Source organism: Penicillium argentinense, assembly GCF_028826775.1.
Source record: "Penicillium argentinense strain IBT 30761 chromosome Unknown utg000002l_segment0_segment0, whole genome shotgun sequence".
Lineage (NCBI taxonomy): Eukaryota > Fungi > Ascomycota > Eurotiomycetes > Eurotiales > Aspergillaceae > Penicillium > Penicillium argentinense.
In genome coordinates this window covers 3,606,184-3,632,658 of record NW_026622661.1, presented here as the reverse complement: position 1 = coordinate 3,632,658, position 26,475 = coordinate 3,606,184, and the positions used below count along the sequence as shown (strand labels likewise).

The window sequence follows — 26,475 nt, the reverse complement described above, 5'->3', positions numbered from 1 at the left end:
GAAGGAGCTTGTGATGTAACTGCCTCGAGGCCCAGTCTTCGCTTTCGTCATTCACCCTCCCGGAGTAGTGGAGCCATATTTTAGCTCCCTCATTGAACACCTTTTCGCTGCGATTCCATGAAGTTCGACTCGCTCCTTTTACCACCATCATCACCGGACGTCCTTTGGTTTTGTTCTACATTGTTTACTGGACAGCCAGCTCTTGGTGGTTATGTCCGTCCAACATTTTCAAGCCCCTTTTTGGAACGCCAGCCCAATTTTGGTCAGCGAGGGTCCCAAAGGCTGTCGGGGCGATCCATCCGAGCAAGACTGAAATACCCAGACCTTTCGAGACGCTCCCGGAACTGTCGGAACTTGCGGGCCGATGCGTTCTTGCTGAATAGAATATCTAGCTCTAAGTATGTGAGCCCCTTTGGCTCTGGGAGACGGAAATAGGCCCAGACAAAACAACAGACGGTAGTGCCAGCAAATAAGAAGCAACTTTTACCCCCCAGTGCCAAGCGGTTGGGTTTAGCATGCGTGTTGTAACAGTATTGACAATGACGCTGCTCAAACTGTAGGCGACGCGAGCAAGGACAACAGTTTTGTTCCGCAGGAGAGAGGAGGGAATTTCAGCCACGAGGACGTAGCAGACAGGGCCGATTGTGGTGTCATAAATAAACGTGAGCACGATGATTAAGGAGCCGAGAACCCAAGAGGTGGTCTGGCGTTCCTTTAACGTACTCATTCCACCTGCAATCATCAAAACAATGAATAAGAGGATCAGACCGCATAGGTAGATAGTGCGTCTGCCAATTATGCGCAGCCAAATCCAGGAGAGAAACCCTCCAACTATTCCCGAACCAAACACTCCAATTCCAACAGTGATGGCATGGGAAGTAGACAAACCTGCCTGTTCATAGAAATACACTGCATAACCAGTCAAGGCTGCACCGCAGAGTGATTGCGTGATCCAGACCATACAGGCAACTTCAGTGCGTCGGAGGTCAGTACCTCTGAAGCAACTAAGATACGAGGCTCCGCCACCGCTGAGGTATTTTTCTACCTCATTAGTGTGGCGTAACATAGCCAGTGTCTTATGGACGTCGATACTGTTGCCGGGACCGGCTGAAGTAAGCCGAAGAAGGGCCTTTTCCGCTTGCGCATTCTTTTCGTGACGTACAAGCCACCCTACAACAAACTTAATATAGACCCCTGCTCGGATAATGAGAGTTTTGCTCACAAGGGCTTTCAGGGGCAAAGAGGATCCCAATCAAAATCGGGACTAAAAACGTCCACTGCAGAGCCAATGGAATTCGGTATGACCATTGTGATGGGCTGCTGATGAATATACGCATCATACCAGCCCCCACAAGCTGCCCGAGAAGCCAGCAGTTGTTAATGTTCGACGTTAGGTATGCTCGTAAGGCGACTGGCATGACTTCGGCCGCGTACGTCATGCTCAACGTTTGGAGAGCCCTGCTCAGAGTTAGTAAGAAAATGAGCAGCAACTGCACGTGAAGAAACCGATTCCACTGACCCCCAGGGCAATCCGCACAGGACGTAGCCTGATACGAGCATCTGGATATTTCGTGCGAAGAAAATCAGGAGCAAAAATAACGATAAGATGACCAGACACCCAACCATAACGCGTTGATAGCCATATCTATCTGTTAGAACACCATTAAACAATAAACCCAAAATCTGACCCGCATAAGCTGCATTAATGAGGCCAGCCTGCCACGCTGCAGAAATCTCATAACCTTGTCGACCGGTTGGCGTACCATAGGTCTCCCGGAAAGCAGGAAAACCAAGAAAGCCATTGATCAAAATAGTTCCATAAGCCTCCAAGACAATCGCCATTGATAGTAGCACTGACCACGCAATGGCTTTGGGGTAGAGATGACAACCTTGCCGAAAAGTCATTCTGTGCTCAATTGTGGTGGCGGCGTGTGCCTCCTCGGAAAGAGGTGCTAGGCTGGGAATTGAGGTGGAGATGGTATGAAAAAAGTCATCATGGGTTGGAGAGGGCCTAGGTTGTGACTCGATAAGGTCGACTGGCGTGCTATTCAGACTTAGAGGTCCCACGCGGTAGCTTTCCATTGTTGTGAGATTCTCCTGTGCCATATGAAACGAACTGGAGAGAGTCTGAAGCGTCATGCCAAGAGGCAAGTCAAGCCGCGATCGTCATTGGGGCTGTGGCTGTGCTTAAACTGCCTGTTTCACAAGATGCTGCGCTGGTGGTGGTAGGGAATACTAGACAAATTTTTTTGGTGCGTCGTATTTCTGAAAGAGCGTGTCGATGAGAAGCCAAGGCAGAACAGGACGCTCTCATATCTAAATGATAATGGCAAACGAAATCCTGGCCTGAAGCCAGCAAAGTGAAACGAGACGAGTGAAGAAACGTTAACGCAAATCCGTGGGTATCGCATGAAGTTTACGCCACGCACTAATTGCTCGAGTTTGATTGGTCAAAGTAGCCAATCCTCTCACAAAATATTTTAACGGAAGGTTTTCCGGAACCAAGTATTTGAAAGAGTTACTCTTCCTCCACGCGGCACAACCAATCGACAATCCCTAGAAACCACCCCACCTAACCCAAAGACCTTTGGATCCTTTCCCTCGGCCTGGCACCTACTGGGGTGCCCCAAGATCGTTAGGCGGCTGGGCCATCGCTCCCCCTATTGATTCCGGGCCCCCCGTCTCGGCCCCCCCGCGTCCGCTTTTCCCCTTGTTCAGCCCGTTTGATTTGTGAGAAATGTATTCTACTGTGTAATACGCTGGTTCGTAACTAACTAGTTAGTAGAAGCTAGGATCGTTCAAACTAGTGTGAGCCGTCTGTCGTCGTCGTACTCAGGTTCAAAACCGCGAAACCGCAAAAATAATCCAAGTTGCGCGCGCAGACAGCATTTTCTAGGCTTGTCCCGTGAAAGTTCTTCGTTTTTGGAATTCACTATCATCTCTTAGCGAAAAGCTATCGTGGGTGATGGTTTTGGTTGCGTGTGGTGCATGTACTGCTCAGCGTCGTATTCGATTGGACGATCATTTCCAACTGTGACGTCATGTTGCTTCAGATTGCGAAATAGACTTGCTCTGTCTGTCCTTCGTGGGGTCTAGTCCGGGCAACGAGAAAGTTCGAAAATCTGGTTATAGGAATTCGTAACTAGATTTTGAGCACCTTTTAGTATGATCATATTCAAGGATCCTCCCCCAGAGAGGTTTGTTGGGAGTTGCCCCGTCTTTGTGCCATGGGCTGCAACACAGGATACACAGAATGCTGCTCTACGCATCTGTTTTCCTTTGTCCTTTTTCAATTTTACATTCGATCCGACCAAACAGTGGCTCGGTTTGTGAGTCTCTTTTGATCGTCATGTGGGCTAACGACCACTTTTCAGCTGTCGGTGGGCATGACAGCACTCCCGCATAGCAGCATATATATAGAGCGAGCTACATCGGGCAAATGAATTATTCATCATCATCATTTTATGGTACTACTCCATCTATAAGCCAAATTACGACACCAACAGAACCTATAAATTTTAGGTAAAAAAGAAACATACTTCACACCACCCTGTAGAGCAAGAAATAAGGATTCCAAACAATACTAACTAGAGTTTTATTGGATGTCAAAATGTTGTGTAAAATCCCTTCAAAGTTGTTGGAAATCTGTAGACAGATACCCACGCTGGTCCCAAAGGGTAGGGGTTTCGTGACCAACGCTAAATCTAAATAATCAGAGGCTTTATACTCCCTTCAATACTTAAGGTCGTGGACTCACCCATCACCTCTCCCTCCTTCTATCCTAATATTAATTTTCTAATGTTTCTTTAGTCGTATATTCTTCGGTCGTATGTTCTTTTATCGCGTAATTTCTAGTCGCATACTTTTTCAGTCTGATATTTATTAGTCGCATAATGTTTAGCCGCATTTTTCTTATGGCACTCTGATTATATTTACTTTAGTTGTATATTCGCTGATACCTCGCTATATTTTGTTTTTCCTTACAAGATATTATAGATTAATTTTATTAAGGGTCAACACTATCAAAATAGAAGAGAACTTGTCGGCATTCGGGGTCTATGATTTCGCTTAGTCATGTGCTGGACCCCAAATGGGATAAAAGATAAGATGGTGAGAACAGATAGATTGAGAGAAAACTGTCTCTTTCGGGAAGAATCTGTCTGTCTAGCTAATCATGGGATATTTCTCGTACAAATAGACCGAAATGGAAACAAACAGGATAAACATTTCATCGACGACTAACGTAATCGGTAAGCGAGTGAGACATGTAAGTGAGTGAGACAGAAAACCAGCTACTACTATTTCAAACCAATTTATTAAACCACCAACGCCATTGATTTCAAATTTCTATCTATTAGACCTATCCGGGCATGTCTCTCTTCTATGTCCTGGGAGCCTGCATATCCCACATCCCCGCTGGCCCCGTGTACGTGGCTGCGAAGCTGACGATTCTGGTTCCGCGGGGGTAGTATTAGGAGCTTCATGAGCCTGGTTCATCGACTCCCTGGCTTCTTGGCCCGTAAAACCCTCCGTATGAGCTACGCGCTTAGTCGTTCTATTGCGTTTTTGCTTTTGTGTCTCGTTTTCAGCCCGTAAATCGCGGACTTCCTTTAGAAGGATTGCATTAGAATGCAATGATTGCTGATAGCCCTTGAAGAGCTGATCAATAGCTTTATTTGTAGGCGTCGGAGGGCTTTGCGAACGTTTCTTAAGCAGTGCCTTGATTGAAGAGCCCTGTCGATTCAATTGTTTGAGATTTGCTGACGTTTTAGGGCTCCACGCGCTCGATTGGCTTCCTGGTCGACTGCCTAGGGGGTAGGTGTCCGAAGTTGAACATCAAGCTTTGAAATGACCTGATTGGGATCATATGGTACTAAACCAGCTGCGGCGAATGCATTTTGAATAGTCTCTGGTTCAAAGGCTTCTTTGCGAGCTTGTGGGAATGCCGCGAGGAAATCAAGCTTGTCGATATGATTGACCCCCAACCGTGCTTTGCGTTCAATCAAACTCCCATATGCGCGTTTTAGAGGGGCAAAACAGCCTATATCCAAAGGCTGTAGTAGATGAGATGAATGCGGAGGCATGCAGATCGGAATAATATCGTTTTGCTCGCACAGTCGATCAAAATGGGGGGTTAAATGACTGCCATGGCCATCGAGAACTAGTACTCGATATTTACCCCTAGTACGACTAGTAGTCGCAGGGATAAATAGCTTTTCTAGCCATCGAAGCCCAATTTCGTCTGTAGTCCAGCCATTCTCACTGATTTCGATTCTCCAATCGTCAGGTAGGTCATCAAACCATGCATATTGTTGGTACTTTGACGATTTGAAGATAATGCATGGTGGGAGTACAAAGCCCGTTGAATTCACACATTCAACCGATGTGACCCATTCGCGATTCCCTGGCTGTAGAACTGACCTCCGACCGTAGTAATCAGCTCTTGTGATCACTTTCGCAGTAGCTATAAGCCCCATTGCAAAGCCAGTTTCATCAAAATTATAGATATCCTCAGGTTGGATACCATTCTCGTCAATTGTGCGTCGTACAAGCTCAAACCATGGCTGAATAATACGAGGATCTTCGCATTTTGCCCTCTGGTGATTATACCGTCGAGAATATCGCGATTTGAGCTCTTCGTGGCGAGTGGTATAGTTGTAAACCCATTTAGTTCCAACAGTCTGACCACCACGCTCTGCTAACAGAATATTGGCCATATCCCTCACCATACTAGGTCGGGGAGCTGATCCACGCGTATCCACAGAAAGAATCCACTGTAGAAGCGATTGCTCTTCGTTAGGAGTCAATTTATAATTGTTGGCGCGGGTATCGGAGCGAAAGGTTTGGCCATTGTATCGACGATGAAGAGTTGCGTGAGGTACTTGGAATCGGCGCGCAGCCTCGCGAATTGTAGGAATTTCTTTATTCTGATAGGCTTGTATGGCGAGCTGGATCCTACCCTCCTGCTCGATAGAGTTTCGTGAATTTTGACTGCGAATTGGGGGCATGGTGGGTATTTGAAATGATCATGTTGACGCGTTGGGTCGCGATCGCGTTTCTGTCTCACTCGCTTACATGTCTCACTCGCTTACCGATTACGTTACTTCCGCTGGCGAGTGGGCCGGTCGGCCGAAGAGAACCTGGCCAAACTACAGTCCGAAGATATTCATGGTATCGAAGCATGGGTGCAGCGAACTGGGTCTTGCTTCGCTGCCGAGAAAACCGAGCTCATTCACCTCACCAGGAAGAGAGGAGACCACCTACAGGGCCAGATAGTCGTGAATGGGACGGTTGTCTCGCCTTCACCTACAGCCAAGCTGCTGGGAGTGGTCTTTGATCAAGAGCTTCGGTGGAAGGAACATGTGCAACAGGCCATTAAACGTGCGACCAAAGTCACTATCGCGCTGTGTGGGCTGCGACATCTGCGCCCAGAACAGATGCGACAGCTTTATCAAGCATGCGTCACACTAATCGTAGATTATGCGTCGACCGTATGGTACGACCCGTTGAGAGACAAGACTCACCTGCGACACCTGAACACGGTGCAGAGAACCTCGCTTATCCGCATCCTGTCGGCGTTCCGAACAGTGGCCACAATGGCCCTGGAAGTCGAAACGCACGTTCTCCCCACCCATCTTCGTCTTCGCCATCGAGCCCAGCGCACCATCGCCAATCTTCACACGCTGCCTCGGGAACGCCCGATCTGGAACGCACTCACACGAGCCCAGAAACGAAGAAACAACATCGGATCGCACGCTCACTTTCTACTAGCGGCAGCGCGGAAGACCATGAATGTCGAGAGACTACGCGGACTGGAAACAATTGACCCATGACCGCTACCACCGTGGCGTCCGGATCCTTTTACAGACATTGAGCTTGGCTCAGACCGAGAAGCAGCAGCGGAACAGGCCGAAGCCATCCGCTGCCATCCGCTCAATATCAGACATCGTCGTCTACTCAGACGCTTCCGGTCGCGACGGCTACCTAGGGGCAGCCGTGGTAGCACTGAACGACAACTTAGAAGTAGTCGAATCCCAACAGATCCAGATGGGGCTGATGGACCGCTGGTCGGTTCACGTGGCGGAGCTTTTTGGCATCTTCCACGCGATCAGCATGGTATTTAAGATAGCGCACCAGCGAACGAGAACGGAAGACCGAGACACGACCGGAACAATTCTCTGCGACAGCAGGTCAGCGTTGCAAGCGATCCAGAGTGCGAGAAAGAAATCAGGACAACGAATTGTTCACGCGATCTACCAGGCCGCCACCGAGGTCCAAACCGCAGGGATTGCGCTGCGCCTCCAGTGGGTGCCAGGGCACTGCGACAACCCCAGCAATGATGCCGCGGACCAGATAGCAAAGGCAGCCGCCAAACCGAGCAAAACCCACCCATTCCGACCGCTGCTCACGAGGGAAAGGGCGTTCGTTCGTAGCACCATCATCGCTCGGTGGGAGCAAGAGTGGAGGTCAGCCAGCCAAGGCAGCCATCTACGGAAGATCGACAACACTCTACCGTCGGCATACACCAGAAAGTTGTACGGAAATCTCAGGACGCAGGTCAGGTCGACAGTAACAGGTGGGTCGGGCCACACCCGGCCGGAAAACCAATTTCCAGGTGTTGAGAATAGATTAGCAATCCATCATGATTGGCCAGATTAAATACACACTTCTTGGCATTACCAGCCGTTTCCAACAAGGCATAATACACTTTTAAAATATTCTTAATATATTAATATCATTGCGTACGGAGGGCTCATGCAAAGATTCAGGAGAACCCTAGATAGTAGGGGGAACTGAATCTCCTCGCTATTAAGCTGTTATTGAATGTTTCGCTCAGGTTATGCCACAATATTAAATTTTTTTTCAGAACAACTGCCATATTGAGTATGAAACACTCGCGAATATCTGGGATGGGATATGTACTCGCTAGAAATTCATTACAGATGCCAAGAAATTAGGTGTGGCCTGGACTTATCGACCTTATCAGGTGTGGCCTGACCCACCCGCAGGTGTTTGGCCACGGCAGGCCGTGACTTTAAACCCTTCCATCGTCGAAACACTCGTCACTCCCTACTGAAGCAACATTTTACCCATTAAATCCAAAATGGCATAAAACTTAAATTCCTAACAACACAAGACGATTGTATACATAATAAGTACTGTAGCAACAAACAGTAACAGTAACAGTCGAATCGAAACAGTTGGCCTTATTTCCACTGAACAACCGTTAATCTCCAACACGCTGGTCACCCGCGATATTTTGCTGCTCGGGCGCACGATTCACGCCGGCGCCGGTACCGGCGCCAGGTTTCTGGAGCGGTGCAGCGGTTTGCATATCGTCTGGTCCTCTCGCACCCATGTTCTCATTGTAGCTGCTACCACCCGCTGCATTGCCGCCAAAACTAGGCTGAGCAGCACGATTATCAAATTCTTGACCGGCACTATTCTTGGGCATCCGTTCACTTCCCATCGTCCTCGGTGGACAGGGGCTGACATGGCTGGTAGTTTTGTGGGACTTGTGCTCCTGCGTGGAAGTGCTGTAATTGTCCTCATCTCTCTCACCAGCCACCTGGTTGGCGTCGGAGCCGTACTGGCCAGGCTGATTGTGGGATCGATGTTCCTGAGTGGATTTGCTGAAATCGTCCTCACTGGAGGTATGGTTGTCGACACCTTGGTTATAAGGTTGCTGTCGATTTGGCATGTTGCTCGAGTTAATGCCTTGGTCACCTGCAGTGCTCCTCTGGGGAGCGGAGGCGACGGCGCCTTGCTTGGCACGGTTATCTATATATATATTTTCGCTTAGTATATGGAACCTGAGGAGCTGCTTCATGGTGAGGAATGAAGTGCTTATCGGGACATGAAGGACAAGTATGAGATGAGAAACACGAATCATACGTTATGACAGAGCTTCAACATACCTAGGTCACTGTCAACCTGGGGATCCGACTCATTAGCCAAGTTTTTTCTATAAGGATCAGCGTTGATGTCGTTGGAGCTGAAACTCGAAGTATTCCCAGGCATCGCGTTTGAGTTACGCGTGTCGGGACTGGGACCGCCGGCATAATCTCCCGTTGCTTTATTGGCCGGATAATTGTCATTCTGGCCATCTATATATTTCTTGAGCATACCCAATACACAAACAATATGAATACTTAGTAACTTACGTTTAGTCATGGGAGGGGCGTTCTGACTCCTATTGTAGTCAGATGTGAAGGGATTAGATGCATCGTGATTGCGATTATCAGAAGTACGGCTGCGTGTTGCAGGCCCATCACGATCAGTCATGGCATCTTTGACTTTGTGCATGAAGTTGGACATGATAGATATTGGTCGATACTATTGCGATATATGTAAGATAACAATTTTGGATGGAAGAACTGTATACTGATTGCAGTAGGGAATTGTTGGTAACAGACTAATAAAAATTTGTCCCATTGGATCTAACAAGCCGTCTTATATGCACAAGACCTCTGATCGCTTAATGAAAAACGTACCCGGTCTCTTCTCCAAGTGGAAATCATGATGGCACTAGGGTATCATGTGAAGACAAGAAACCTGGAAATATAGATAAATACCTGCTAATCCAATTCTTTTCCATCTAATATGACGTTGTTAAACAGGTTTCGAGGATAGAAGATTTAGTGTATGGCTGCAACGAAATCCCGACTGTAAAAGCCAAATTTACCATGGCACTGAGGTTCCTACTAGATACCGACAAACAGGAAGGCAGCGATGCCGAGAATCTAAGGATCAGCCTACGACCATGATTCCTCAATTTGGATTTCCATGGTTCACGGGTCGCCCATAATCCTAAATTCAGGTTTTTGATAAACACCATATAGCAACCAGTGGCAATGGCTCTGGTCAATTTGCCCTCTTTCCATTCAGCCAATGAGAGAAAGTTGAGTTGATCAGACTGCGGCTGGTCCGTAGCACAAACCGGGGTAGCGCAGTACAAGGTGCGGGTATGCGACCGAAATTACCAGGCGTGGGAGCATAATTCGAATATCCGTCTCAGTAGTCGATCATCTGGGCTTGATAGGCATCGCCCTCAAAACCTCAGAAGAGCTATTGACCATTGTGATTAGCTTCCGATCAAGGTGACCTGCACAGTGCTGTAAGGCGTTAGCCTAATTCCTGGTATCCAATAAGATTTGCACCCGCAGCATGATAATAAGCAATGGTGGAGATTCCGAAACCAAACCTTAATGTTAAGACTTGCCTATCACCTTAATCCGGATTGGACCCTCAGGAAGCACCAAACGCAGCAGTAAAGCAACTGCGAGGTACAGAAGGTAGAAGTTGACACTTCGCCGGTTCAGATGTTGCTTTGTTTGCGTTGTTTGTCGTTTGCGTGGAACCTTCCGGGCGTTCCAGGCTTCTAATTATAAGTCGGTACCGCTTTAGACCCAATCACGTGGTCGAATCATAGATACCTTGTCTTCTGCATTGGTTATGTTCGTTCTCACACAAATTTGTAACTACATAGTGGCCTTGAATAATCTGATCTAGCATAAATTTTGATGGGCTCGGAGGGCTATTTGACCGTTGCTTTAGTAGTTTCTGACAAACTGAGGGGGTGGTCAAATACCACTAGGACACTTCGGGAAAGGCTTATTCATAGTTCGCCCAATTTGCCTTAATGTGGTGTACACAACATGCCACAGTTCAACAAGGGAGACCCCTGAGATCGCTCAACCGATCTCAACAACCTTCAATGGATCATCTTATTCTATTTGGACATCTTCAGTACTAGCCAGTACATCAATTCCTCATCCTGACAGTTTCTTAAGCATTGAAGCTTGCTTTTGTAGTTGAACGGCGGTCTTTGGCGTTTTTGGGGTGAATTGGCTATATCTGCTCCTTGGCCGGCTTCCTGGTGGTGTTGGCGTTCGGATCGAGATATTTAGCTTTGAAAGCACACGCTCTGGGTTAATTGGAGTAAGACTAGTAGCAGCAAAGCTATTTCGAATAGTCTGCGGTTGAAACGCCTCAATACGCGCTTGGGAGTAATCTGCGAGAAAATGATGCTTATCGATGTGGTTATATCCAACGCGCGCTAGATGGCTCACAAAGCGACCGTACGCGCGTTTAAGCACAGCAAAACATCAAGGGTTTTAGTAGATGCGAGGAATGCGAAGGCATACAAAGCGGTATAATATCGTTTTGTGCGCAGATTCGATCGAATTGAGGCGTAAGATGGCTACCGTGGCCGTCAAGAATTAATAGCCGATATCTACCTCGGACACGCGAATTCCTTGATGGAATAAATAGCTTTTGTAGCCAGCGAAGGCCAATCTCATCGGTGATCCAGCCGTTCTCCGAAACCTCGATTCGCCAATCTCCTGGGAGGTTATCAAACCAGCCCTCGATATAGACTTCGCCTTTAAATATCACGCATGGCGGTAGCGAATAGCCATCTGCGCAGATTGCTTCGATAGCAGTGACCCATTCGCGATTTCCTGGCTGTAGGATAGATCGCCGACCGTAGTATTCTGCTCGTGTAACCACCTTCTGCGCTGAAATAAGACCCATCGCGAATAATGTCTCATCAAAGTTGTAGATATCCTCTAGCTGAATACCCTTCTCATCGGTAACGCGTTGTACGGTAGAAAACCACTCTCGTAGCGATTTCGAGTCTTCTTTTAGAGCGCGCTGGTAGTCGTATTTCCTTGAGAAGCGTGTGCGAAGCTCATCGCGTCGTTGAATAAAGGTTGATGGCCAATTCTTGCCTACAGTAGCCAGAGGGTTATTACCGCGCGTAGCTAGTAGGATATTAGCCATACCTCACACAGTAGATGGCCTAGGCGCTGCTCCACGCGAATCCATAGAGATAATCCACTCAGTAAGCAAATAATCTTCATATTGGGTCAATTTATGACCGGATGGGTGTTTCTCAGCGCGTGAGGTTTGACCGTGGGCGCGCGTATGTAGTGTTGAGAGCGGTATTTTGTATAACTTCACTGCTGCGCGAAGAGATTTGATACGACCATCTTTTAAATCCTGGAGGGCTAATAGTATCTTGCCTACCTGATTAGCCAATTTTTGCCAAGATTCAGAGCGTTTTGGTGGCATGGTTTGTGGTCGAAGCGGAGGATGCAGAGATAGAGACGCGTTTTTGAGTGGGTGTCCAGGTCGGCCGGGAATTACGGTAATTCACTGAGTCGGCCACCTGACCGATTACTAAAGATTCGAAAGTAGATAAAACCACCAAAACACTATTAATTCAAAAACTATTGACTAGGGCACCGGGTAATTGAGTGGCCAGTATTATTACAGCTGCTACATCTCCGGGGTGCACGTTTGGCTGGTGGAGATGGCAAAATAGGTGATTTCTACGAACAGAGAGAGGGGTCAAATACCACTAGGACACTTCGGGAAAGGCTTATTCATCGTTCGCCCAATTTGCCTTAATGTGGTTACACAACATGCCACAGTTCAACAAGGGAGACCCCTGAGACCGCTCAACCGATCTTAACAACCTTCAATCTATCATCTTATTCTATGGGATATCTTCACCGTTTATCTCCTAACAGAGATAAACGGATACTGTTGCTGTTGCCGTAATTATGAAGGATATCATTGATTCGAAGAGTTCAAAGGCTGCACGGGCTGGCAAGTTATATATGTCGGCCCTTAAATTAGTAGTCTTCTTCCACTACTTCTCACTCGAGTGCGCAATATAATATTCTGTTCTCACTTCAGAACTGCCAAGACGCTATCTGTGAGTGGACACGCACAAACGCTTCGACTGCTAGGGAAAGAGAAATTATTGGGATAGCCATCTCTCTTTCGTTCTGGTGGCAACTGAAGGAAGTGATCAAAGCCCTCAAGCCCTAATACATATTGCCCAAGAAAAATCCGAAGCTCGGGATTCGTCGATCATGGAGGTAAAGCGTTGTCGACGGCAGAGGTGTGGATCGATCACGAAACAAGCTGGACACAACCTAGTTTTGGCATTATACCATATCAGGCCCAGCCCACAGTTTGCTGTTATCTCTGCCAAGTGAGTCCCATGAAAGTGGAGTTGATGTCCAATGTTCGATGGGGCAAGTCCCTGAAGATCATGACCGAGACACAGTCCGACGCCATCCCCTGGATCCTCGATGCAGGAAACTCCTGCTGCCATATTACAAGATATTCTCAATTATATTGGACGGCACTGCGACACTGCGACAGAAGTTGCAATAAGTTTGTCTACAGCGGACTATCGCAGGACTAAAAATTCCAGAGTCACTAAAGGCGTCCTGGTCTTCTGGACTCAGGTCCACTCCTAAAGGGTCCGAAAACAGTCTCTAGTTAGCGCCCCACTTTGCGTGAGAGGTGGGGGCCGCTAACTAGGCACTGCTACACCACGTCATAGCAACCCGAAGGACCACTCTTCTTCAATGCACGACAGAATCCAGAAGCATGAGTGGTGGACATGACTTTGCTTTCTTTGCTCTTTGATAGTACGAGGACGAATCACAGACTAGAACAGCCCACGGGGGTGGGATTTGCACTGCTCTTGCAGTTTCTGTACACCGATCTCCTGGCGACACTGGCGATCACAGGGCGATCATGGACCGAATACGGGCCGATAGCTTCTCATTGACTTGACCCATCTGCGGTGGATCCGGCCGGTGCTTCGATCCTTGTTCGGTTTCATGCATCAATGACCTTTCATGCATCAATGACCTGAATCTGCTACAGACCAGCAGTACGCCTGGCAATCGCCCGCGGGGTCCCCAATTGTGCTTCATTTGTCTCGAGCGCACTATCTGAGAGCGAATCCGCTATCTGGAAGTAATCACAACTGATCGACAGGGGTGTGTTCTTGGGTCTTGGGTGACGGTGCCAAGGATATTCGAGGGTTGATATTCGTATCAATCGGCGGTCGTGGGGCCTTGGCGAGCTTGGTCAAGTGAGAACCGTCATCCTCGGCCGATCCAGGGCGATGGGAAGAGGGCAAGGATTTCAAGTAGCTTCTTCGAGATTCCAGGTATCGGTCGGCCAGTAATTTGAAATTGATGTCGTAAGGGCATCCAATACGAGCACGTCTCTCTGAAACACCACTTTCCGTGGGGCGGGACAAGATGAAGAGCTAATGCCACGAAGTGCGCGGCAAATTGCTAACCTACACCAGCAGCTACTTCTCGTATGCAGTCAACCCTGCACAGCACAGCCCAGGCTTGTAGCATTGCTGTGATATGGCGAACGCGCGGTGGAAGTTCTTGGCAATGATCGTTCCCGTCCCGTCCCGTCGCCTGCATAATGTGGCACATCGTACAGCCATGTTGATCTCTGCGGGTAAACCCTGCCCTGGCGACCCTCTGTCATTGGTCTCCGTTGCATCATCCTGAGAGCGTGCTAGGCCAGCCCAGCACTGGATGCAAATTCCTGGAAGAAGGTGTTACAATTCGGCATTGGAGGAGTGCCGGGCCTTGATATATTCTTATAACTGAATTGTACGTACCCAATTGCTTTCTCACATATCTCTTCATCTTCTCGCCTCGGTCTATCCTATCTTCGATCTATTTTCCTACCTTCGAACTATTTTCCATCGCGATGCCGATGTTTCAAGGGTCTTCTCTTCTCCCTAGCAAATCCCTAGCGATGGAAGCGACGGACCTTGGCACACATAGAGGCTTTTCCTCTCTCAATTTCGATGATATCGAAAGGCAGGCTCCTAAGGGTCCCCCATTCACTAAAAGACCTGAATCCTCCAACATCAAATGCCACGCCTTTAGCCGAGATCTACCCCTCAGACATACCCTTCGCGATTACTTCCTCTCCGAAATTGACACCACATGGAGTGACCTCCCTCTGATAGGCTGTGGATATGTGAGCGGCTTGATCGACGCGCTATCATACAATGCGTGGGGAAATTTCTCGAACATGCACACGGGTAGGGACCCAAATATGCATTTCCTGAAGAGCGAGCCCTAACCACGGTCGAGTACGCTACAGGTAATACTATTTTCATCGCTTTAGGAGTGTCCGGGAAGCCCGACTCCCAACCTATGCTGTGGGCCAAGGCTCTCGTTGCCGTTGTAGTGTTCCTACTCGGCAACGTTTTTTTCGTCTACGGCTCGCGATACCTAGGTCCTCTCCGACGCTTCACCTTGATTGTGTCTTTTGCCATTCAGACATCCCTCCTCGTCGGAGCCGCCCTTCTTGTCCAAGAACGGGTTGTTAGTCCCCGTCTGGACCATCGGACTCCGATTGACTGGCTTCAGGTTCTCGCAATCTCGTTGATTGCGTTCCAAGCTGCAGGTCAAATTGTTGCCTCGCGATTCTTGGCCTTCTCAGAGATCCCCACCGTTGTTCTAACCGTTCTGGTCTGCGACTTATTTATTGACACCGAGCTATATCGGCGTCCCTGGAGCTCGAATCCGAAACGAAACCGAAGATTAGGTGCCTTACTCTCGCACTTTCTAGGAGCCATGACTGCGGGTGGAATGGCGAAGGAGACCGGGCTCGCAAGTGGCTTGTGGCTTGCCATAGCTCTGAAGGCTTGTATTACCATAGGGTGGTTCTTGTGGAGGAGGAAAGGCTGGGACGGATCGCACATGTTAGGCAGTGCCCAGTAATGTAAAGCCGGTTTCCTCCCTCGACTCACCTCAGCTCTCGCTCCTCTTGCGAGGAATTCAGACGTTATTCACCTTCCACTTCATCCCCTGGTAGTAGCATAGTTAAAACTTTAAATAGGAATTGTGTGCAAAGATTGCCACTCGCATCCCATTATTGATAACGGTCAAATATTCTCCCTACACTGACGAACCTAAGGGATCGTAAAATGTATAATTAAACTGTTTTCCTCATCCATATACTCCACGATGGCCAGAGACACTCCATGGGGCCGCAAGAGTTCATAAGGCGACTTCACCGTCAACTCGTTCGAGATCGGAACTTTGGGCTGTAACAACTGCACATCTGCGGTCGGCGGGCTATCTCCTGAAAGCTACTCTTATACCATACGAATAAACTGTAGTCATAACGGCTACTAGGCGGACAAACAGCATCTCATACAAGCAGAAGCGGACAATTATCGTCCCTGTCTGTCTAGGGATATTTACGCCAAGAGTTTCATATTGGTACCAAAGCGAACTAATGGAGCAGATGGTCATCCTCAGCTAGGCAGAAAGAAGGTTTCGGCACGTCATCAACGATGCAAACTCGAGCCTTTTCTACCAGGAGCACTAGAAAAATCTGGCTGTGCTTCGGTCACGTGGGATGGTCCACGTTGACAGTGAGTGGCGCAATATGAATGTTGTGGGACAACCTAGCTAGCCGTTTGTTTCTCATGGACTTCGAAGACGTGAAGTGGTTCAAATGCCCCCGTGCCCTTCAACTAACGCCTAGAAATGTACTGCTTCGTCATTGCATTAAGGCGGGAAAACCCAGGAAAATACTCTTGTCCGGCTCAACGGCTGTCCACACATGACGGCCGCAGATTGAGTTGAATCCCTCTTCACACCTTCCACTAACGAGGAGCAAGTATGCTCTGGATTTTGGGACCGCCAAACAGGTTGCCTATTGTTCCATATCGCAAGAAGTCTGCTGAGGGAGGATCTTCGGTCAAAATCTCCTCGATGATAATGGAGTTCAGTAGTCAGGACCCCAATCGCCTCAGTACAGGATTCCCCCGCGGCGTCTTCAGATAATATCTTTCCTCCGAAGTTACCTGCGATCCGCTGGAGAATTCCACTTGCCCTCAAAAAAATTGTCGGTACTAAAGATGAAAACCTGCTGCCGAAACGACAAGAACCCGAGCAGACCCAGAGTGTGGTCGTCGAAACGGTTATGCAAGTGGTGGACACCAACTCTCATACCCTCTGGCAATCCGCTATGTTGAATGTCCCGCTGACAATTTCGGACCCTGCGTTCGAAACTGCATTTGCATCGGAAAACCCCTTGTTAGCAACCTCTTCCACAGCTCTGCCTTAGCTCAGCCCACCGCTCTCCCAACGAATTAAACGGCCGAAATTGTACCTCCCACGACAAGACAGACCACAGCTATTTCGTCGCCAAAGGTTTCGTGAGCTATTATCTCTACACCATATACCTTAGTACCTCTCGCGACGTCCTCGAATTCAACAACTTTGCCTACTACATCCACTTACATTGGGAGCATTTACTCTACATGGACTGGAGCTTCTCCATGACATCTTCTTCCAGCAGTTCTAGCACGTCATCGACTTCATCGACTTGGTACGGAGACGGAGGCTCTGGCCAGACTGGCACCAGTTCTAGCAGCTGATCGGCGTCTACCAGTAGCACTACAGAGTTTGCATCAGGATCAGATGCAACTGATTGCGAGACAACTTCAAAAATTGTCGGCGGTGTTGCGGGTGTTACTCTGCTTTTATTGCTGATTCTGTTCCTGTTCCTCTGAAGAAGACTCCAGCAAAAATGTACCAAGGCTTTGCCGCCATCCGACTCTGGTGCACGGGAAGTGTCCGAAAGACGGATGATCAAGGATACTCTCTTTGGTGCCTCGTACCTTGCACCTGCTTTCGTGAAGCGCTGGTACCAGTCAACGATGACCGCCAAAACAGAGAGCACCATATCTTCAAGTCCAAATGAACGATGCTTTCAAAAGATACCCGGACGCAAGATCCTTCATAACCTTACCCACGGGGGCGACGGGTTTGCAGGAAAACCAACCGGTGGTGATTCCCCAACCATCTCCGAATCACTCCTTGGCTTGCTGCCTCCATCCTCGGAGGCCCTGCTTTCTTCGCCTTTTCACGCACCACCAACAGTAACACCGTTCAGCATAGCCCTTGACACCAACGTCACACGCGAAGCTGAAGAGAACACAACACCGACGCGTCCGCGACAAGCCCATATCCCGATCTCAAACTCAGTTACGTTTGGCTCTCTCCGACAACCGCAACTCCATTGCATCCGGTTCCCTAGCACAGAGCGCTGTGCCGTGGCTCCTCGAAAGCATGCGCCGGGACGCAGTCTTCCAAGCTACGATGGAACTCGCGACAGTCGTGGTAGCCGTTTCACGGAGAGTTTGAAACCGACCACTGTACAATATATCGGAGCATGCGTTACGATAAAACCGATGTGATTATGGGACGGAGATTTCTTCGAATGCCTTGTCGATTCTCTTCAAAGCCATGAAACGGATTATGGATCACAGCACTGTGGATTATTCTTCTATTTCTTCACTGTTCTTTTCAGCCACCTCCCAACCTGTTTCCTTTCCTACAGAGGCACAGTCTGCAACTCTGTGGGATGGATGTGTCTTTCCTTCGAAAGGTGCTCTCATTTTTCACTTTTGTCATTTTCCTCTCGTCCTTGTCTGGTAGAAACCCCTTATTTCTCCCTTCATTTTGTCGAAGTTATGTTCATCTTTCCATTTCTGGCTCGGAAAGGCAATTATCAATATTGTAATAAGCCACTCTTGGGCTTCGACTCTTAAAATTTCTGATAATTATTAATCGAAGCCTAAATTCAACCAAAAAAAGTTGAGTGACGACCTAGTACAATAACAGCCTAGAAGGGGGCAGTGAAGATAAATGAAGCTGTAACTTAAAATGGTACATTGAGGTTGTACCATAGGTAAAATCAGCTCGTCGGTATGCTGCCTATATCCAGCCACGCATCTCATGTCGACCTCAGTTTCCTCGTACTACAGGGTTTAGATGTATATAATGTGAGTTCGTCCATATTGAGTAGCACCGCCACAGTTGCCACAGATGTGGCTCAGTCATAGCGTGGATGCCGATCGCCAACTCGTCACTCCGGCTTTACTCGATCGAGAAAACTATTGGGTGACTTTGTTACGGACGCCAATCTGTATTCTTGCACAGATCGCTTTATGATTCCATTTCACACGTTATTCATGCTCCATGACGCGGAACGCTTTCACACCTCTAGCGCTGACGTCAGTACTCGTGCCCTCTGCCCAGAATTAAAAATGAGGAAGATGACGCACCCAGCATATTCGCGCCTCCTTCCGGAGAAGCACACACGGAGTTCGAATTGCTCACTTTTCGTTCGATGGTGGACTCAACCTGCTATAAAGAAGGTTCGAGCCAGAATCTGTGAGTTGGACTGCATTGGATCATGGATGGTAGAGTGATTGACTGCGCCTCAATCAATTACTCCACTCTGGCACACTGGCACGCGGCGGCAAGCCCAAACCCATCATATCCACTTTTTATTGGATCACCTCATCTTGGCGGGCCCCAGAAACTACAGGATTCTGTGTCATGATGTGCGGCGTCTCGCAGAGACCAAACTCAAGCAAGCTGGAGACCGTTCCGGCGCCTAAAGCTCGTCATCCATGTGTCGAGTGCTTAGATAGCTGGTCACACCTACTTCTCCCTGCTCATGATTTCATCTCCAGCTGGAAATGAGCTTGCACTCGCCTCCGTTGCCATCCACTCTCTTAACTGTACCGTACTTCGTGGTACAGCGATCCGAGGCTATTCGCCGTGAACGAGGCTGTGTTTGCGTCTTAACATAAGTCTTTAACGTAAGTCGGTTAGGAACACCCTAGGTCGCAAACAACCATATTGATCAGACTACCTCCACTCCTCTCTGCTGAATCTAGGCTATGGATAAAACAATTTTCTCACCTTGGCGTTTTCTTGTTTCTTTAGCGAGTTGAAAGACACCGTCTATGACCGTAAGACACATCAGGACTGGGCGGCTCTGGGCATATTGACACAGCCCCCTTCGAGAGGGAATACAACTTGACCTGTTAATACCATTCCTTGAAACGGGCTTTCGCGCGAGAGCATACCCTCGTTGCACCATTTTCATACCTATCAGCCCATCAACCCAACGGTGCGAACACCTCATGGCTTCATCATCAAACCACGAGTCGTCTCAGCAGGGCTCATTCTTGAGCCCTGTCATAGTAACGAATCCTTCGGACAGAGAGGTAATTTACCCCATGCACACATTTCGCGGCAAACTTGTATTAATGCCTTTCTTATAGCGTTCATTATCTATTTCATCTGCTGCTGCATCTTCCTCATGCTCTGGTCCGACAGATCAACCTCACTCTCCAATATCCCCCGCATCTCCTGTACCTCCTGTATCTCCCACCTCTGCACTTTCGCCAGACATGGCATGGAATCCAGATCATCCGGACCCAGCACGCCTGATGGTCCACAACTCATCGCATCGGCCTTCATCGTCGATTGACGGTGACACATTACGTCCGCGATCGGAGTCATTTGCATCTACTGCACCCACGATGAGCCCGAGCCGATCAAGGGCTAATTCGGAAGTTGGTCCTTCACATACTAGCAAAGCAGTCTACGACGATGTCCCTTTGTCTGAAGCACTGGCACCAGATCTCCGAAACGAGGCTGACTTCCTCATCGAGAATAATCGCTTCTCCTTCTCACCCGGTCAGCTGAATAAGATGCAGAACCCCAAGTCCCTTGCTGCCTTTCATGCTCTCGGCGGTTTACAAGGATTGGAGCGGGGACTTCGAACAGATCTCAGCGCGGGTCTGTCTGTTGATGAAGGACGGTTGGAAGGCACAGTTGATTTCCAACAAGTCATGCCACCATTATATAATAAACGCCCGTCAATGAGCAAGCCGCCTCTTGAAGAATCCCCTTCGAAGTCGGTGCCAGTATCTGCTGGAGAAGGCTCACCATTCGAAGACCGCATTCGTGTTTTTAGTCAGAACCGACTGCCAGCTCGGAAGTCTACTGGCTTCTTGAAGCTATTCTGGATTGCATACAACGATAAAATTATAATACTTCTGACTATCGCCGCGATAATCTCATTGTCCTTGGGGATCTATGAAAGTATAGATGGAGGAAAAGGTGTAGAATGGGTGGAAGGTGTGGCTATCGTTGTGGCAATTCTCATTGTCACTATTGTTACTGCCGCCAATGACTGGCAAAAAGAAAGGCAATTTGCTAAGCTTAATAGAAAGGTATGTAATGAAAAATTATGTAAACTCTTTTTTCGACTTCGCTAACGCTTCACAGAAAGACGACCGCGAGGTGAAGGTAATCCGGTCCGGTAAGTCCATGAAGCTATCAATTCAAGAGATCATGGTTGGCGACGTGCTCCATCTGGAGCCCGGCGACTCCATTCCGGCCGACGGCATTCTGGTCTCAGGACACGGTGTGAAATGCGACGAGTCATCGGCTACCGGTGAATCGGATCAGATGAAGAAGACCGACGGCCACGAAGTCTGGCAGCAAATCGTCGAGGGCTCTGTAACGAAGAAAAGTGACCCTTTCATGATCTCTGGAAGCAATGTCCTCGAAGGTATCGGCACATATGTAGTCACCAGCGTTGGACGTTACTCTACTTATGGTCGGATCATGCTGTCGCTTCAGACAACCAATGATCCTACGCCGCTTCAAGTTAAACTGGGTCGTCTCGCAAACTGGATTGGATATCTAGGCTCGGGGTAAGTTTTCAAGCCAACGCAGAAATACACAAGAGTTATAAATAACGATTACTCTAGCGCTGCTATCATCTTATTCCTTGTTCTTTTGTTCCGATTTGTGGCCGACCTCCCGAATCATCCGAATGTCAGCTCTGCAGAGAAGGGCAAGGAGTTCGTTGACATCTTGATTGTTGCTGTCACCGTTATTGTCGTGGCTATTCCAGGTAAGTAAAACCTCTCTATATTCTTTGGTATCATTATACTAAATGATTTTGCTCAGAGGGTCTACCTTTGGCAGTAACCCTTGCCCTTGCCTTTGCTACTACTCGCATGGTGAAGGAGAACAACCTCGTCCGTGTCCTGCGTGCCTGTGAAACAATGGGGAATGCCACCGTTATTTGCTCCGATAAGACAGGTACCCTGACGCAGAACAAAATGACAGTCGTTGCCGGTACCTGGGGAACTAGCCAGAGCTTCAAATCGCCAACAGAGATTGAGACTGACGACTCTGCGAAATCCACGGCGGAATTCTTCAAGGGATTTTCGGCGCCTGCGCGAGATCTAATCATCAAAAGCGTTGCTTTAAATTCGACCGCCTTCGAGGAGGAGCGGGAAGGACGGAAGCAGTTCGTTGGCAGCAAGACTGAAGTTGCTCTTCTTCAAATGGCGAAGGACTATCTCGGTATGGACCTCGCTTTTGATCGTGGATCCGCCGAGATCACCCAGCTCATCCCTTTCGACTCTGCGCGCAAGTGTATGGGTGTTGTGTACCGTAATCCCGGAGCTGGATACCGACTCCTTGTTAAGGGTGCACCAGAACTCATGGTCGACGCCTGCAATACGCAGATCACAGACCTTGACGTCGGAGAGAAGGGTTTGCAAACACAGCCATTGTCCGAGGAGGAGAGACGGAGTATTCTGGAGACCATCGACCAGTACGCTAAGGGATCTCTTCGCACAATCGGTATCTTGTACAAGGACTTTACCTCTTGGCCACCAAAGGAGGCCAAAAGACATGAAGACGATGCTTCTGCGGCAGAATTTGACGATGTCTTCCAGGGCATGACTTGGGTTGGAGTCGTGGGAATTCAAGACCCCCTTCGTTCCGAAGTCCCCCCAGCAATCCGCAAGTGCCATTCTGCTGGAGTCCAGGTGAAGATGGTTACTGGAGACAATGTTGCAACTGCTACCGCAATTGCCTCTTCTTGCGGCATCAAGACTGAAGATGGGCTGGTCATGGAAGGTCCTAAGTTCCGACAGCTCTCAGATGAGGAGATGGATCGTGTGATTCCCCGTTTACAGATCCTAGCGCGCTCTTCCCCAGAAGACAAGCGTATCTTGGTCGAGCGTCTTAAAGTTCTTGGAGAGACAGTCGCTGTCACTGGCGATGGCACTAATGACGGCCCTGCTCTTCGCACTGCGGATGTTGGCTTCTCTATGGGAATTGCTGGTACCGAGGTCGCGAAGGAGGCCAGCTCGATAATCTTGCTGGATGATAATTTCCGATCTATCGTCACTGCTATTTCTTGGGGACGAGCTGTCAATGACGCTGTTGCCAAGTTCTTGCAGTTTCAGATTACTGTCAATATCACGGCTGTGATCTTGACATTCGTCTCTTCTGTCTACAGCAGCTCGAACAGCAGTGTTCTTACCGCTGTGCAACTTCTCTGGGTGAATTTGATTATGGATACATTCGCGGCCCTAGCTTTGTGAGTTTCCCATATTCGAATTCTGTCTCTATTTTCACTAACCTCATGCAGAGCAACCGATGCTCCAACTGAGAAAATTCTCGACCGTAAACCCGCCCCCAAGAGTGCCTCGCTGTTCACGTTGACAATGTGGAAAATGATTCTCGGCCAATCAGTCTACAAGCTCGCTGTCATCTTTATGCTCTACTTTGCTGGCGACAATTTACTCGACTCTCACCTGGACAGTGTCGACATAGAGCATCGCTCTAAGCAGCTCTCCACAGTTGTCTTTAATACATTTGTCTGGATGCAAATCTTCAATGAACTCAACAACCGTCGCCTCGACAACAAGTTCAACGTTTTCGAAGGTGTGCTCCGCAACTACTGGTTCTTGGGCATCAATGCAGTCATGGTTGGCGGCCAGATTATGATTATCTTCATTGGCGGCGAGGCCTTCAGTGTGACCCGGTTGTCAGGTATCCTCTGGGCAGTTTGCATTATCTGCTCGCTGGGCTGTTTGCCTTGGGCAATTGTTTTGCGCATAATACCCGACCGACATTTCGGCATTGTGTTCAATGCCGTCGTCGATGCAATGACATTTATCCTGCGACCAATCGCGAAGGGATTTAATGGTGTTGCTCGTGGATTGAGGATTCTTTTCCGACCAGTGACGCGCTTTACTCGTCGCAAGTTCTCTCGCGGTGCGAAGGAAACCGATAATACCGATCCCTCGCTGGAGTTGTCGAATACTCGTGCTATCAATGAGATTCATGTTATATATGAGGAATCTCCTCCTCCGGCCAAGCCGGCTCGACAGGAAAGCCCTGAACGTCTGCGGACGCCATCAGCGACTGCTGTGCCTCCGATTACGGTTACGGCATCGCCTTGATGCTTTTGTTTTCTTTTTCTCCGCTCTTGCTTTGTTCGAATAACGTCATAGAGCGGCTTACTTGGGTTGCCTTTGTAACATCATCTAGAGCATCGATCTACTTATGTACGGAAGAAACATTCCTCGAATATGAAGTTTTGATTAAACCTTTTTTTATTGTCCTGAGTGTTGTATACTGGCTTCATCCGGGCGGGACTGGGTGGACTGGGTCAAGAAAAGCGGAAAGCAGTTTGTTGAAACTTGACTGTTGTTACGGGCCGCTCGAAAGAAACAGATTCATTTGGTGCCTACAGACGAGAATCTTGAAGATGAAGAAGGAAGGAGAAAGAAAGAAAGTCCGCCAGAAAAAGAGGGTTTAAGTACCCAGCGAACGTGCACCAGCAAACGCGTAGTGCAAACGACCCAAAATTATGCCTCAGGCACCCTTCCATGAGATGAGGCTATTCCCAGGTTCATCCGTCACAACTGTCACTAATCGAAGTCAGTTTTCTTATTCTCTTTGTCGATGTAATGTAGGAAATGCAAACTCATAATAATTGGGGTATCTCGCATAAGCTGAGAGAGGTATGCCGATCGGGAATCATGGAAGCAAATACCAGAAGGTTCACCTTTACAAATTAGCATCAAGATCAATCAATCGAGAAACGCCAGGTGTTGGGAGTACAGGTGACCCGTGCATGATCAAACAGGATTATAGGGAAGTCTATGACATATATTTTATAAAGATTTTAGCTGTCTTTTTAGGTATTTAGCTAACAGCTAACTTATTGTTACACACTCTTAACTAGACGTGGTGAACCTGAGTGTTGTTCCGGGTGATACTTGCCTAGTATGCTGAACCATCAAGTGGTCCACAAACGTACCGTTGCGATGCCACACCCTACTGCGGGTCCGGGTCTTTAGGATGCTTACAAAGGTGCACCAGTCGAGTACGCCAAGTAGGTCAGTCCGAAGAGCTCCCCTACTCGAAGTATGTTTGGCTTTATATCGAACAGGGAAGATTGAATCAACAGTAGATCGAAGTAACGATGTGCAATTGATCGCGAAGAACTAAGTACATGGAGTGTCGTTACATCTAGTCCTCCCCATTCCTGGATAGGATCGGGTCCTATTCTGCAGTGTGCTCCGGTCCTATTTCCGGATAGGATATCCTCTAGGCCTCGCCAAAACCCGCCCACGAAAACCCGACCCACGGGTTGGGTTGAGTCTTAGTCAGCAAACCCGTTGGTTCTATTCGGGCACCATGTAAAACAAGTGTCAAAAAATAACGTGACCGCCCCACTCAATTTTGACACTCGCCCAGCTTTGTAGTGGAGCAAGGGCCAAAATTCTGACCCTCGCTTGCTAAAGTTTAGTGCCAACTAGCGTTATTTATTATTATTTACCCCTATTCCTCACCCTTTACCTTTTGTTTTCACCGTCTCTGTATGCATTATGGACGACCTTCCACTTCCACGAGCCCTTCCAGTTCGGCCACCAACTTTTCCGGAGTATCCGCCATGGGACTTGGCACGTATACAGGACCTACGTCGAAAAAATGCTGCAAGAAATGATCTCACATCACTAGTATATGATCTTCCTAAGGTATTCCCTTTTTTTTCACATATTTTTTTACGTATGAATTGCATATGTTAACAAGATTTTTTTCATTAGCTGCAAGATAATGCTGAGGCTGGGTCAGTATATGAAGACTGTGAAGAAACATTTGAGGATTTAGATGTTTCAGAGCAGGATTCTATATCTGATGAACCAGTGGATAACGCTGAATCACAGCCTACCATTGAGTTCAATATGGGACTACAAAACTCTGATCTCACACAAAATGGTGCTACTATTAGTGCTAGTAGTAGGAGTAAAGTACAGGCATTTGATCAAGAAAACCATTTCTTGATCCCGGAATACCCAGCTGTATCCCAACGTGGTATCCTACATCTGATTCATCTCTCAAAAAGCCCTTTGGGAACAAATCTGATGAAAGATAATGCGCTTGAGGCATTTGCTACTCTTTCATCAAATGTAAGTGTCACATATGGTAAACATGTGTGAAGTATATTAATAATAATTTTGTAGATACAATTCTCGCTTGAAAATACTGGACGCCCAAACTCTATTTTTCTGAGACTTCTTTCTACAAAGCCTAAAGATCCAGACTCTCGAGTATGGCATCGCCAATATCGATGCCATGGAATTCATCACTGCGAGTCAACTCATCCTGATATAATCACTCCATGTGAACAATATGATCGGGTTGATCCTCATATCTTTTGGGAACTTCGTCAAAAGGCAGCAGTCCCAGTTTATGGTTCTGTTCGACAGGAGATTGAACAACGGACTCGAGAGTATGTGGATATGTGATACATATGTATGACATATCAGTACTATACTAATTTGTTTATCAGATACTATTTTGGCTTTATGCGGAACTGGAATTCTCCAGGACGATGCAAGCATACCACAGGAGTCTTAACCTGCGAGGATCAGTATCCTTGTATCTGGGCTAATCATGGGATCTGGCGAATTGGATGCCCATC

General features: G+C 48.1%; 5 protein-coding genes across 5 annotated transcripts; 3 read left to right on the top strand and 2 right to left on the bottom strand.

Annotated features, from left to right (window-relative positions):
* Positions 1 to 263: 263 nt before the first annotated feature.
* N7532_002167 (uncharacterized protein) lies at positions 264 to 2,082 on the bottom strand (the record flags this gene model as incomplete). The annotated part of the gene is given in 4 exon segments (XM_056614661.1): positions 264 to 416; positions 428 to 1,170; positions 1,223 to 1,458; positions 1,520 to 2,082. 4 exon segments carry the CDS (start codon positions 2,080 to 2,082, stop codon positions 264 to 266), a joined length of 1,695 nt encoding a protein of 564 aa, XP_056479702.1.
* Positions 2,083 to 8,227: 6,145 nt separating this feature from the next.
* On the bottom strand, positions 8,228 to 9,318 carry N7532_002166 (uncharacterized protein; the record flags this gene model as incomplete). Its single annotated transcript, XM_056614660.1, has 3 exons — positions 8,228 to 8,781; positions 8,919 to 9,107; positions 9,165 to 9,318. 3 exons carry the CDS (start codon positions 9,316 to 9,318, stop codon positions 8,228 to 8,230), a joined length of 897 nt encoding a protein of 298 aa, XP_056479701.1.
* A 5,229-nt stretch (positions 9,319 to 14,547) lies between these two features.
* N7532_002165 (YoaK family protein) lies at positions 14,548 to 15,572 on the top strand (the record flags this gene model as incomplete). Its single annotated transcript, XM_056614659.1, has 2 exons — positions 14,548 to 14,887; positions 14,950 to 15,572. The coding sequence occupies 2 exons, from the start codon at positions 14,548 to 14,550 to the stop codon at positions 15,570 to 15,572; spliced, it is 963 nt and encodes a 320-aa protein (XP_056479700.1).
* Positions 15,573 to 17,452: 1,880 nt separating this feature from the next.
* N7532_002164 (uncharacterized protein) lies at positions 17,453 to 18,064 on the top strand (the record flags this gene model as incomplete). The annotated part of the gene is made up of 1 exon (XM_056614658.1): positions 17,453 to 18,064. The coding sequence occupies one exon, from the start codon at positions 17,453 to 17,455 to the stop codon at positions 18,062 to 18,064; it is 612 nt and encodes a 203-aa protein (XP_056479699.1).
* Positions 18,065 to 19,804: 1,740 nt separating this feature from the next.
* On the top strand, positions 19,805 to 23,944 carry N7532_002163 (uncharacterized protein; the record flags this gene model as incomplete). The annotated part of the gene is made up of 6 exons (XM_056614657.1): positions 19,805 to 19,888; positions 19,946 to 20,902; positions 20,958 to 21,388; positions 21,446 to 21,591; positions 21,648 to 23,076; positions 23,128 to 23,944. The coding sequence occupies 6 exons, from the start codon at positions 19,805 to 19,807 to the stop codon at positions 23,942 to 23,944; spliced, it is 3,864 nt and encodes a 1,287-aa protein (XP_056479698.1).
* Between the last annotated feature and the right edge of the window lie 2,531 nt (positions 23,945 to 26,475).